This window comes from Chelonus insularis, unplaced genomic scaffold, assembly GCF_013357705.1.
Source record: "Chelonus insularis isolate UGA/USDA-ARS -01 unplaced genomic scaffold, ASM1335770v1 contig_135_pilon, whole genome shotgun sequence".
Taxonomy (NCBI): domain Eukaryota; kingdom Metazoa; phylum Arthropoda; class Insecta; order Hymenoptera; family Braconidae; genus Chelonus; species Chelonus insularis.
Window position 1 is genome coordinate 2,169,917 of NW_023276376.1, and position 15,073 is coordinate 2,184,989.

Below are 15,073 nucleotides of genomic sequence, written 5' to 3' on the forward strand. Positions count from 1 at the left end.
TAATATTTTCCGAACATTCACATTCTGATATGGTAACCATCTACTCCCAAATATCTCAAGGGAATATGGAATGATAGAGGGGCGCTGAATAAACAGAACTCAAGTTAGAGAACTTCAAAAGCTGCATGATCATAAATGAAGAGTTACAAGGTACTTCAGGTCCTCCCTTCTATCCTGCGGCATTTTTTGATACAATTTCATTTTTTTTTCTCAGCTAAAAGAAGTATTGTGGATAAAATTAAGACCTAAAGTACACTAATAATTTATTGGAGGAGTGACAAGCGATCAAATAAATTGAACACATTGTACAGGAATCTATAAAAGTTATTCCATAAGTCAAGGATACGAAAACTGATTTGACACCACGGTGGAACCTGCGCGAAGCTTATAGAAAGGATCACAGGAGCGAAATGGTTGATGGCAATGGTGGGGAATTGAGGGTTGGTTACGAGGGGTTGAAACGGCGCCGCACTTTCTCCCCTCTGTCGACGCTCTAGCCACCTCGGGATCCTCCGTGGAGACGCAACCAGACAACCAGTCGCTCGCCGTTCGTTCATAGTTGAACGCCGGTAGCGTTCTACAGATGCCGATTGAAGTATGAGGACGTGGGCCACAGTGAAACAGCCACAAGATTATATTTTTAACTGATGAACCAAACTAAATTGAACCAATACTCCATGATAATGTTTTTAATTAAGTGAAACTTATTGGTGCAGAAAGTTAGATTTTTTATCACACAAAAAATCGATTTATTTTTATAAATCATCAAGATTATATGAAAAAGTTGGAAAGTTATATGCGGGTTTAAAACGACCGACGATAAAACTTTTTCTTGCGCGAATTGATGTGCCAGAGTATAAAGAAGTGCAGAGATTTGTCGATTAAGCTCAATTTGAGTTGATAGCAGCTTCAGGCTTCTGTAAGAAACATTTGAAATGTGAAATCTGATTCAGTATGGATTTGTTCACTTGTGAAAACGGCGATCTCATTTGAAAAACTCAAAGAAAAAGGAGGGAAAAGTAAGATCGCAAAGCGTGAAAAGTTTTTTAGTGAGAATATCTTGATTTTCTCCAAAAAGGGTGGAGATACTTTACAGGTGGAAACAAAAAGAAAAATAAAAAGTTGATGTAGTGGTAACGGAAGCCCATTTACAGACAATGTTAAGTTTTTTTAAATTCTATTATCAACTTATTAATCTTCCTCACAAAAGCAATATATCACGAAAGATTATTACAAGTGGTTACTGATTTTTTACAATATTTAAGCAATTATAAAATTGAGAAATTTGATAAAGGTGGTGAAAAAAATCTTAAAGAAAACTGAATAAATCAATCTCGAAAATCCATTATCGATCTGTTGATATTCAAGGAAAAGTATGAATTCACAATATGAGTAATGCTTCAAGCAATATTGAAATGTATGAAAGCGAGAAAGGAAAAGATTTAAGGAACAATGACGTCGAAAATGTCATCTTTACCTATGACGAATCATCGACCTGGGACATTGAATGCCAAAATATTGCATTTTCAGCATCGTTTGAGATGAATCTATGCGACAATGGCTTGAATGCAACTCATGCAATATTGATCACTTTAAGGATCAAGCAAAAGGACTCAAAGGGACCTCACCAGCCACAAGAAGAGATCAGAAGGATTTATCTTTGATGGTAAGAATTTCTCCATTTTTTACATAATTTTCCTCTGACTTCTTATCTTATTTCTCGAGCTCAATAAGTTCTTTAATGCCATAAATTTTTTACCATTACATGTAATCATCATTATCTTAAAGACATCGTGTATCATTAACATTTTTTAATAATAATTATTTTTCATGAGATAGATAATGTACTGAACTACTTGGGGAAGTATGTTAATCGGTTAGTTATTCATTGTTTGGATAATTTACGGGTTAATTACCATTTATAAATTGAGAGTTAAGTTAGGTACTTGATTATAGAGATGATTAAAAATTAACATTGAATATCATATTTTTTGTGTATCAAATTTAGAGAGAAATATTTTTTTCTTTGTCTCATTTCTTTTATTTTCTCGTATAAGTTTTTCACACTTTGTAGTATATTACAAAAGTAAATTGGCATTATTAAATTTTTTTTTTACCATTAACGAACACAAAAATAACAAAACATAAAAATATTTTTTATGAAATAAATTAATCACTTGATTATTTGAATCATTATAAACAGAGATTTAGTTATAAAATTCAAACGATTTTTTTTATAATTACAAACTAATTAACTTTTACAGTTCAATTAGGCATTTCTTGTCCATCATGTCTTTCAATAAGTGATTGAGGTTTTTTTTATCGAAAAAAATATATAGAAAGTGGTTTAAAATCAACTTGCAATAACGATTGAGGATTTAACTTTTGAGTCAATAATGACTAGAGAGCTAAATTATTGTTGAATTGGTCGAGTATAAGGTTGAAGAAAGAGGATATTATGCACATATAGTTAAAGTACCGTCTCCTAAATGATCTATTATACAAAAAAAAATGATCCGATGAACAAGATGACAGAATCGAGTCACTTAAACGTTCATTATCCCTGCTCGAGCGAATTTATTGATTCAAATTCTCAAGCTCTAGAGGATAGCGTGTCGCACGGTTAAACGTCGAAGATTGAACAGATAAGGTTAAAGCTATAACTATTAGAGTATCGAGACCAAATGGATTGAAGGATATTGAAGTACCAAATGATAAAAAAGTTTATTCCAATACCTATAGATTTCAATTAAATAATTATGTTTACTTTTTGATAATTACAATTCTTATTTGAAGAAATTTTTCATTATAAAGGCGTCTTCTATCTTCTTGTTGAAATATGCAATAACAGCTACGTTATAAATATACGTACAAAATGTAAATTATTTTCGGTGATTTTAAAAGATGTGGAACTCGCTTTTTATTCAAAGTTAGTTTTCAATTTTTTTCAATTGACTTGAAAGCAAGAAAAAAAATTAATTTCAATGAATGAATATTTTAGTGTTGAAATAAAGTTCTTTATATTAGTGTAAAAGTCATTAGGAAGAATCCTTAAAATTGGGTGAATAATAAAACCATTTTATAATCGTTGTTAATCAAAATTTTCCATTTCTTATTCTTTTCTTCTGTTATATACGGAAATCAGATTCGTGCTTAAAAAATTTAGATAAAACTCTTCGTTATGTGCTTTTTATAATTCTAAACGAGAATTCTGCTTCAGTATGAAGGCGACAATTAAAAAAGAGAGAGAAAAAGAGATATTAAAAATCTTAAGAATAAGAAATCTTAATTTTCGCTGTCGAGTCGACTGTTAAATAAAATCTTCTCCGACGAATTCATTAAAAATATCCAATTCTTTGTATACAATAGCAGCTAACGTATATATACTTTCAAGAAACATGGACCAAATATAACATCTCTCTTGTATACTGACTATAAAAAATAGTGATGTAGAAGGTTTTGAATTCTGTAAGAACGAACGAACCTCAGAAAATCATAAATTTTTTAATAATATGAAATCGCCTTTTCTTCCTTAAGAAGAAATAAGTAGTGACGTTTAAAATTCTGTATAAATTTCTATCTCGTCCGTTAAACGATGCTTTACTATCTGTGTTTACTCGCAATGTTGAACACATTTTATAGAATCGCTAATGTAACTTTTTAAATGTTATAATGCTGAATATCATGTGAAAAGTGACCGTAAAAGCTTTGTTGTATCCGACATTTTTCCAGTTTTAATTTAAATTTTTATCTTCATGTATGTGTTGTATGTTTACGGATATGTATTTCTAATTTTCATGTACTTCTCATATTTTTTCATTCTTCTCCAAACTCAGAAAATTATTAGACCATGAAATGCGTTAATTTTTTTGCAATGCTCGTAAAACCCTTGCTTCCCAGCTGAATAAATTGTCATTTAATAAAATATACAATTGTGGAAACTTGAATAATTATCGGTTCTTTAATATCGAATGGAATTGCAGAGCTTTTATTATTTATTTGTTTGTACGCAGAGCGGAAATTTGTTTTTTATTTACACAGAAATATTTTTTTGGATGTGCAATTTTTTTTATTGTAAATATTAAACAATATTTCATTGACAACAGCAAATATCTATTTTTTATCAATAAAAAAAATCATTTATATTCAACTAATAAATTCACCTTTGTGGTTGAATCTGTTCAAAAGAATTTCATACATCGGATATTATGAATGTTTTGTTTTAATAAAACTTTAATTTTTTTGCAATGAGAAATCCTTTTTTTTATCTATAGAAAAAAGAGATATACATATATAGAGAAAATAATACAATTGAATACTGATTTACTGTCAAGAGAAAAGAAAGCTTTTGTTTCAGGATATAATTGAGAGATTCAACGAATCGATAGACAACGATGATATCATTTACTTGCAATTGATCTTGCACTGAATTGCTACAATATTTACTAATTTTGACAATACATTTTGTTATTTGAAAAATTTAAAAGTAGATATAAATATAGTATTTGAAAAGTCTGACTAGCTATTTTTTTTATTAATTGAATCAATGACAATTGAAAAAATGCTAAATTGATAGATAATAATAATAAAAATATGAATAAATCATGAACTCCTAAAAAATCACATTTATTATACATAATGTGAATGCATTTTTATGTCTTTCAGTATAGTATTATTTTCGAGAGATTTCCTACTGTCAGTTTATTGTTCTTATGGCATCAGAAAAATCTTCTATTAGGTAATAACCTACATAATTATTACATTTCCGATACATATATAGCTTATAAAAAAAATTCTCATACCAGTACTCATAAATAGGTTAATTTTGAAACCATTTTTTCACTTAGTAAAAAAAATGTTTCTCTTTGATTTAACTAAATTATTAATTCTTTCTAAAATATAAAATGTATAGTTTCATTTTCTAAATTAATAGCTATCATCATTTATAAGCCAGATGGGTTTGATGTACTTTAATCAACATTATAATATAAATTTAGTAGATTTATGGCATTATTAACCTAATGTACAATTTTAAAATTTCAGTTTCTGTAACCAATGGACTTCAGAAATTATAGAAAATAAGTACTAATTGAAAAAATTATAGTGGCAAATGATAATAATGTGCATATTGAAAGATAAGAGCTTTTATGGATAATCTATACTCGTGATTAATTTCTATAACACCAGGGATATATAGGATATTGATCGATGAGAATAAATACGTTAGATCCACTAGATTCTCATTTCAATTCTGCATTGAGTGAATTGTGTGAAATAAATTAAATTCGGTGATGACCATCGATCAATCGGGCTTCGGTCAACGTGATTCGCATAAATCTGGATGAAACGGCCAACGCCACGAATTCCCAAATTCTCTAATGCTACTCCTGCAACTTGATAGAGGAAATTACTGCCAACAGGCTAAATTGATAGCCAAGGAATTCATGTGAAATCACGCGAGCTTGACGACACGATGTGTATTGTTAGGAGCTCCACAGTTTCTGGGCTTAATTGTAAATGCTTAAAGACATTTAATCAACATCTGGTTAACAAGTCATGAATAATTCAAATAGTCAGGTGATAGCCAGTCGAGTAACATCTATTTTATTCTGTAAATCAATTTCTGATTGGCCTGGTCTATTTGTTTATGCTTTGTTGAAGTGTAGAATCCTATCAAAATGTTTGAAAAACAACAAATTTTCAGAAATTTTCGTTGAAAATCTCTAGAAAATAGTAAAATGAAATTTGTCGATTTATTTATCTTGTAAATAAATGGAAAGTGATAATGATTGTCAGTGAAAGAAATAGCCAATGTTTTTTATTTTGAGAAAAATATTGATGGAAATTTGATGCTTATTTTTCAAATTTTTATACCATCAATGTGACAATAAAAAAACAATTAACATTAGTTAAGAAGATTTTGTTAATAACACACTGAAATACGTTATCTGTCATATCTAGTTTTTATTGGAATTGCCTGAGAGTGCTTGAATGCATGAAAAAAAATCTTGATGATAGATACACTTCTTGGGTAAATTTACTTTACTCCTAAAGTCCGGGTAAAGTATGCTTGAATGGACAAACACAACTGACATGGGATCTTTTTAGGAAATTTGTGAGCTTGCTTCTATATTTTTAAGATCTCTGGCAGAAATAAGATCGTTTCTATTTCCCGTACATCTTACAATTTATTTGGAATAGTTTAAATATTTTATAATATAATACCTCATCTCTAAACTAATTAATTTCATAATTGTAATAATCCAGTAATTCATGTCTACAATTTTAGTCGGAATTAGCGATTGAATTTAATTAAGTCCAATTATTGTTAACCACTGTTATTATATATTATAGAAATAGAATATATTCTGTGCAATTCATATTGGACAAAAAAAAACTGAGTTTTTTAATTTTTTTTAATTTTTATTTATTGTTTAAATTTCAACAAAAAATTTTAGCTTGATTTCTGTCAATTAAATTTTAAAACCAATCAATAACACACGTTGCTCCATTGAGCTCTTTGAAAAATGTTAGTGACAAAAATAAATGAATTTATTGTGAAACAAAAAAATAAGATTAAAATAGAAAGCATTTTTCTCTCTATTTCTCATTTGCTTTTAATGAAAAAAGATGATGAAAATTATTTGAACGAATCTATAAATAGTTACTACCTTCGAAACATTCAAACTGTAAATAAATTTGTCAAGAATTTAACAAGTATTTATGACAAAACCTTTATTCCTCATTGGCTGGCTTCTATAAATGGTTATGGTTTGAAAATAATATCGAGTTACAATGAAGAGCTTTTTCACAGAGTAACATGGACATAACTTATGCTACTAGAGACATGTTGAGTACCTGAGAAAATTCCATTCTGCTATAAAAAAAAGTAATATAAGTGACTATGCACAGCACCTATCTAAAAGATGTCTGTAGCGAATTGAGGCAATAAACGTTTTATGTTGGATTTCATCTATGGTAAATTAAATATACTGGAATGCTCATTACCCGATCCTGTTAACGTAATAGAACTACTATTTGCGGGAAAAATTTTTAATTTCTGCTGTTTTACCAATCGTTTGTAGTCATTATTAATTAATGTTCACATAAATTCTAATAATTGAATTTCCATTTTCAAATTGTAAAATATAAGTATTTATATTTATTTATGCTATTAAAAATTCAAAATATTCTTTTTTCTTTGACATACAATACTTTAAACATAATACGTTTTGAGTTATACCTTGGAATAAATCTGTTGTTATTTTATTTAGAGTCTTTTCTTTAAATAAATCTATCAAGTTATTTTGAAGAAGGATTTAATGTTGCAAAAAAAGTTTGGGAATTGTTGCATAAAGTTAATAAGCTTTTAGAAAATAAAGTAGCAAAGATTAATCAAAATGTTATAAAATCAAAGAAATTAAGAAATTCTATCTTATAATTTTATAACATAGTTAGATTCTCTAAGCAAATTCTGTTGATGGAAGTGGTTGGAATTTTCTGAAGGAAAGAATGTCATTGGAATACTTGTTGGGTCTGTTATCAAAGGAGAGTAATATTACATGGACCGTAGCGTGAGTTAAAAGTACATCAAAGCTACTGTGAATAAGAGCATGTGTACGAATAAAATTTTTTTATTTACTTTTCAAAGAATGAAAACGTAAAGGAAAAATTAATCCTATACTTTATGTAATGAATCGTACAGTATTTCTCTATTTTCATTGAAATAAATGATTTGGAAAATTATCATGCACAACACTTACATTTTTTTAACTTTATTTAATCTTTGTATCATTTTTCTCTTTTACTTGATATCCAAAGATCCTATTGCCCGTCACGTTTACATAAACGTAAGCAGATGTTATTGCGTTATTAAAATTCTGTCAACGTACTTTAATATGGAATATACCTTTGACTTGTATTCTGACCGTTGAAAAAGGTTGGTTGGGTTTTAAAATGTTATCGTTACGTTGAGAATATCAACGTTGATATGAAGGATGGATGAAAAAGTTTCAAATCATTCAAGCGGAAAAGAAAGGTCAAGTGAAGTTTAAAGGCAATTTTCGAATGATCAAAGCTTTATTAAATATGATTAATAAAGAAAATAGAGTTTCTCTATTGATTTATGAAAAATAATATTCTGAATGTTTATATTGAGATGTTTGCAAATGCCAAAGTTGAAAAAGCATGTCGGCAATTCTGTTATAAGTGGATAAAACGAAAGAAATAATATTCGCTCTCTATAGAGAATACTTCGAAAGCCTTAAGGTTACTATGGGGAAGGACACAGTAAAAACATTATCGTATTTTATCTATTTGTCAATTCTTTCGATTCTCTTTGTTTTATTGAAGTGAACAAGTTTCTCACTAAAGATCATTGCTACGGTTTCAAAGTTTTAACAGCGTCTGAGTTGTATTTTTTATCGTTAGATATTGAAATAATAACAGTTTTTCAAACCTTGAAATAAAAAAGTAACTTTTAATTTTCAAAAACTTTTACCTAATGCACTTATAAGAAGACTAATTAAAATAACGAAGATTAGTTTGAATAATTACATATTTTTACTAAAAATTTTACCTATTATATTAAATAAATTACTGCCAATCATTCAAATTAGAAAAAGATTTATTAATATAATGACTAGTTTATATAGAAGAAAACTTTTTCATCATTAATCAAAATTAAATGATTGACTATTGTTCTTTCTTGTTTCAGAGATTGATGTACTTGATTCGACAATAATTTATCCGATCTTTTGGATTCACACCTTTTGACATCAAATAAATACCACTTAAAAGTGATTAGAGTTGATTGAAAAAAATGAAGAGCAAAAACAAGAAGCTTCTATGGGCGAAACGGTCTAAAATTTCGTGATTTATTGAAGAAGGAGCAAAAATCAAAAGACGTTGGAGTTGAAGGGAAAAGGAAGAGAAAAAGTACTTGTGTGGTGGGAAAATGTTTGGAGTTATGGAACCGAGATCAGTGAATAGTTTTTCTGTGGTTGAGGGACAAAATGTTACGAAAACTCAAGAGCTCTTATATCCGGAAAATTTGTCCGGAAGTTATACGAGTGCAGGCACAAGAATCTTAATGAACTCTACGTACTTCCACGCCAATGAAATCAATGATAGCGATGTGGATATCGAATTCGGTTGGGGCAATGATTCATTGACGAATGTCACGTTCACGTCTTCTTCGTCATCATCAATTCCAACACTCGTCTCGCCTACTATTAATATCAGTAGTTCAATAACCGATAACTACACGTCGATATCTGATCTCTTTGTATTCGACGATTTCAACGACTACATCAACAGGCTCAATTACAGCGCATTTGCAAACTTGACGACCTACTACGACAACGGCGTGGGTTTAAACCTGACCTCGGTCAACGCCAGCTGCGTATCTATCAATCAAACTGGCAACGTGACTGTCGGCGAGTGTGGTTCAACGGAAGAAAAATCTAATGTGAACAGTTGGTGGGCTCTTATACTTGTCATCGTACCATGCCTGACACTTTTTGGCAATGTTCTCGTCATACTTGCTGTTGTAAGAGAAAGAGCACTTCAGACAGTTACGAATTACTTCATCGTTAGTTTAGCTATTGCAGATTTACTCGTTGCTGTCCTTGTTATGCCCTTCGCTGTTTACGTCCTGGTGAGTTTATTCTTGTTACATATTTTTTATGGGTTAATCTTTTTTTATTGATGCAAAAATTCAATGAAAAAGAAGGATTTAAACCATTCTTGTGTAATAAATTCAATGGACAACTTTATTTATTTAGAGTCATATAAAAAATGGTTTCAATTGAAACACACAACTTTCTTTTTAATTCAATTTTTACGTTTGTCTCAATATTTCATATTCGTTGTGTATAAATTGATATGGACATATTTTTTATGTCTATCTTTTCAAAAATTTTCATTTACAATTATTAAAGCCATTTGTGTATGAAAGACGAAGAAAAGTTATAAAATAATCCCATTTATCATTTTTTTTAAAAATAAATTTAAAAAAGGTAAACAAGATTGTCACATATTAACTCAATAAAAAATGTGACAAATAGAAAAAAAATTTGATTGTATAGACAAACATGAAAATTGTTTTCAAAAAATTTCATTGCTTTTTATATATCAACCTATCGATGGATATTTAATCTATTGTTTTCCAATCGTTCTTTAAAATATATAATATTTTTTAAAAATTTTTTGCAATTAAAAGTAAACGCTCTAAGCACAGTTTATCGTTTTTTCTGTGAATCAAATTTACATCCATATATATGAAATACTTGACTATAGAACACAATACTCGAGGCTTTTCTATTATTCAAGTTAATTGAAAAATCATCACGCAGATAACAAAGTTGTAATAGATATGTTACCAACGCTGTTTTTTTTTATTGAATGTACTGGAGCAAGAATAGTTAAAAAGTAAAAAATTATAAATGCGTATGGGAAATAAAACAATGACGTTACACTTGAATACTCGGAGCAAGTTAGCGTGATCACGAACAATTTCAGGCTTCAGGCAGCTTATAATGAGTCGGAGAGGGATCCCCTACAATCGGGGTGGAATAACACGCCCGATCATGGGGCAAGGTCTATGTTAATAACACAGATCACTTCATCGCATGCATTTTGATTACTTACGACGTCGTCACAGGCACACTTCTCATTCAAATCTTTCATGCTTTACCACGAATAAAACATGGTTGTATGAATATTAATTTCCACGAAGGCTATACAATCAAATACTTTTCTAGAAATAACCATGTTGTCAGTGGAAAATTAGCTGAACCGGAAAATCAAACTGTCCTTGGTATCAGAAGGTTGGATGACCTCGTTCTATCGTCCTTGAGATTTAAAGTTTAGCTGTACAATTTGTTTAAGTAAGACCGTGAGAATATATTACAATCTTATTTCTTTTTATAGTGGAATTTGTCTTAACAGGAATACTTCAGGTATCTCTCACATCAGATTTACAAAATAGAAGGCATAAATAGTAGGATTATTTAAGCAATTTTGTAAAAAAATTTTCATCTAATGTGGACCATACATTAACACTCTAAATGATCTTTGTGTTAATTCATTGATTCAATTCTAATTATCTTATTAAATTTCAGTGAAGTGCGTTATCGATCGGCCTTTCATGAATATTTCATTAACATGTAGTTATTAGCAAGGAAATGATAAAATACATTTTTAATAAAGGCTGATTTTTAATATTATCTATAAGCATCAGATTTATTTTCAAAGCTTAGTTTTATTCATTATAGACTTACAAAATTGGTTCAAAACTCTTTGAACTGAATATCAAATGTTTTTCCGATATCATAGTTGAGGGAAAAATCAAGTTATTGAAGATCATATTTCAAAATACAAAGTCATCTCTGATCTTTTTTGCTGACTTTCATACTCTTGGCAATCCTCAGTCGTTTGTCCATACTCGTAATCACACAACTTCGCTTGCCCGGCACGCACGTACTTGCTATAATTCTGATGTGTCCTACTATCCTTCCTTGATGTGGGATAATAGTTTTTTAGCTGGCTTTGTGATGAAAAAGCTCTCAACGAAAATCTGTCATTCAGCTACTTTAAGCATCATCACTATTCGAATCATTGAAAGTTTCTCAGCTACTTTATTGTAGTTATGATCTTAAAGTACTAAACCTTAAGTACACACCAGTGGTTGAATTAAAGTTCCATTACTGAAACTATCGTTATAAAATAAGGTCAATGATTAACTTTTAATTACCTTCATTGGAATACTGTAATAGCTAGATTTTTTTCATGGTTAATAATGCTTTGGAAACTTTGTTCACGATTTTTAGTCACGAACAGGACATAACATTAATAGCATTGGCCTACGCAAGTATTATTATATTACGTTGGATATTGCAATTAATATCAGTCATTTAGGTTCTTACATTTTTTTAAAAAACAATGTTATTACATTCACATGATTTCTTATCATCTTTATAATTCTAAGAATCATTATCTTGGAGATGTAAAATATTGCTAAGCACCTTTAATATATTTCTCAAGTTTTATTGAAAATTTATTATAATTATTAGTTTTTACTTTGAAATATTAGTTATTATTATTTTTTTCGTGCTGAAATGTATTATAAAAAAGTTCACGTTGTTAGTAATTACATAGTGGAGTATTTATTAACGGTGTAATAATAATTTTTATTTTTATTATTTGGTTGGTATTTATAATTCAAAAATATTATTATGAAAGCTAATGTCAGTTTTAATTCTAGGCACTGCAATCTATATAAATCTTTTGCAGATGATGGAAAAAAAAAATTGTATAATTAGCTATTAATAAATTGTTTTTTTAATTGTTAAATGAAAGTGTTTCTTTGAAATAAAAATATCATTTAAATGTTGTGATAAAAATTTTAATTTTCTCTGTATTTGCATTTCTGATGTATTGTACACTATGGAAAAATATTTCAACAATGAGAAGTCGTAAATTTTGATTAATGTTCTCTTAAGATTCAAACTGTGTTTTACAAATTTGATAAATAGAGTTAAATAAATAATTGAGTTGATTTAACCAAGTAACTGAGTTTATTTATTTTTTTTTATGTTAATACACTTATCAAAGTTATGTATTCTATTTAAATTGTTAAGATATCAGAAAAGTTTCTTCAAATTCGAGGTTACTACTGTCCATTTCTTGTACTATCTCCTAACTTTGCATCTACAGTTTCAATATAAAGTAGTGTTGGCCGTTTATAGCAGCTGAGTTTGCTAGTTGTGTATAGAAAAGGAAGAAACGAAGAGGTTAGACTTTAAGTAGTGTATTTTACTTTGATGTAGAGTTTTAATTGAATTAAATTTAATGAAAAAATTTTCTTGATAAATTTAATTTTTTACTTTTTTAATCTACCATAGAGTTTGAGTTCATAACGAAGCCAATGGTTTATAAGAGTTTGAAAAGTTGTCTGTTAATTTTTGTTGTTTGAGCTTCTTATGTTAACATCTTACGCTCTCAGTAATAAAAATGTTAATGCTATAATTTTATTTCATAGGAAATTCTGGTCATAAAATGCTGTGTGCAATTCTTCCATTTCTCTATTATTCTAAATGGATTGAAATATAGATAGCCATATACCAATGTTGATATAGAAACCAAGTTACAGGAGGTTAAATTATGAGATTAGAGAAGAGAATGTTGAATTAAATAAATTCATGATGGAGACACTGAGTCCACCGATCAAGTCTGTTCTCGAAATTAGTTTACGTTATCCAGAGTGGGAATGGGTTTCACCAGAAGTGACGGATTTCTACGCCACAGGAAATCCAGAAGGGTCTTTTCCCCATCCCTTGAATCACAACGTGTAACCTCATGTGACAGTGACGTGGATCCTACGACCATTCCAGCTTCTCTGTGTCATCGTGGTTGTGACTTACGCGATTAGATGACCTTCTCTCCTTGACCCAATATATAAAAGGCCAAAATTCATATACTTCATATAATATTTTGATCTTAAGGAATAAAGTAAAGAAAAAAATTCTCTTAAACATGGCAATGAAATTTTTCCCATCATCTAAATAATTCAAATTCTCGTATAAACAGGAAAGGAATGCCAGATAAAACTGGTTATATCCCCACAGATTGTTATACTGCGAATGTTACCAATTTCATGCTCAATGTAAAACTCTCTTTACATTCAGTCTGTATAGTTTTCAGCATTTAAAGAGACTTTTAAGCATGAGTTGGGTTTAATTATTCTAGTAATATGTAGGCAATAATATGCTCGATGAAATACATGAGAAATATACTGGAACATGATGTACAACTTTTCAGTATTCAAATAAAGTTCATATTTGTTTATTAAAACTGACCTATATCATTCAGACTGTATGTCTATTCTACATTCCATCAGTTCTCTCATCAAAGGTGCAATTTTCCAAGTAGCTTTTATAAATTAATTTCTAATCAATTCATTGGTATTTCTCTCATACCGCAATAATTGTTCCAACTATTCAATAATAATTTTCTTTACCTGACAAATCAATCTTTATAATTTAACGAACATTGAAACAATGGGTGCTGGTTTACATTCTATTACATCACAAAGGTTGCTCCAAAACAATCGATGAGTTATCTGAGAAACTTTACATACCGGGCAATTGCCTTTGATCTTCCGGCTGCACTCATCTATATTTCAAGCTCCTACTATGGTTTAGGTATCAATCAAGTGCATGGCATTATCCGAGTAATGAATCTCTAATCATTGTTACGTATACATGAACGGTAACACATTTATACGTCATTGAGATATCACTAAAAGATTTATTCTGCTATTATCGCTAAATTCAATACGTTTTTAAATGCTATTTTGCTTTGTTTATTCAACATGTCAGATTGAATTATTATTTAAAATTATAATTAAAATCTTCATCACACTATTTTCCATATCGCTATTTGTTAATAAATTGGTTTTTGTTTTCTGATGAGTTGGCAGAGAATTTAATTTAATTGTTATTCGACGGGAAAATCAATAGGAAAAATGAATATTAAATTTGATGTTTTGGAGTAGAATTAAATAAGTTGAAACTTCTCAATTTTTTTTTATCTATATGACGCATCTAAAAATACCCAAACTTTTTAACTGGATTTTTTAAATGTATATTAGCATATAAATCATTCTGAGTTTATTTTTCATAGAAAAATGAAAAAAGTTTTCATTTATTTATTTAGTTATTACTTGGAAGAGTGAAGCAAGATGGTTTATTTTAAATTTATAACATTTCATCTTCATTAAATTTTACGAGCTGCTTCATACACTGATTCGTCTATTTTTAAATATATTATTTGTAAAAATTGCGAAATTTATTTTTTTAGAATTTGTTTATATTTAGAAGTCGTTTATCTTAACAATAAATTTCTTATTTTATTCTATTTTAGTGAGCGGAACCAACTTCATTAAATAAGACAATCGATAAACAATTAATCTGCAACAGAAGGTCAAAATACCAATCAATTATGAATTTTGTTTTCGTTCGTCGTGGAGTTAATTTTAACGTAATTGTTTCTAAGAAGATTATAACTTCCT

The 15,073-nt window shown here is 29.0% G+C and overlaps 1 protein-coding gene across 1 annotated transcript in view; it reads left to right on the top strand.

The window, feature by feature from the left end:
* The first annotated feature begins 564 nt into the window (after positions 1-564).
* Positions 565-15,073, top strand: part of Dop2R (dopamine D2-like receptor) — a 103,642-nt gene continuing 89,133 nt past the window's right edge. The window contains exons 1-2 of the mRNA XM_035095995.1: positions 565-1,666; positions 8,717-9,658. Of these exons, the coding sequence (XP_034951886.1) occupies positions 8,957-9,658 (702 nt within the window). The 5' untranslated portion in view covers positions 565-1,666; positions 8,717-8,956. The remainder of the gene's footprint in view (positions 1,667-8,716; positions 9,659-15,073) is intronic.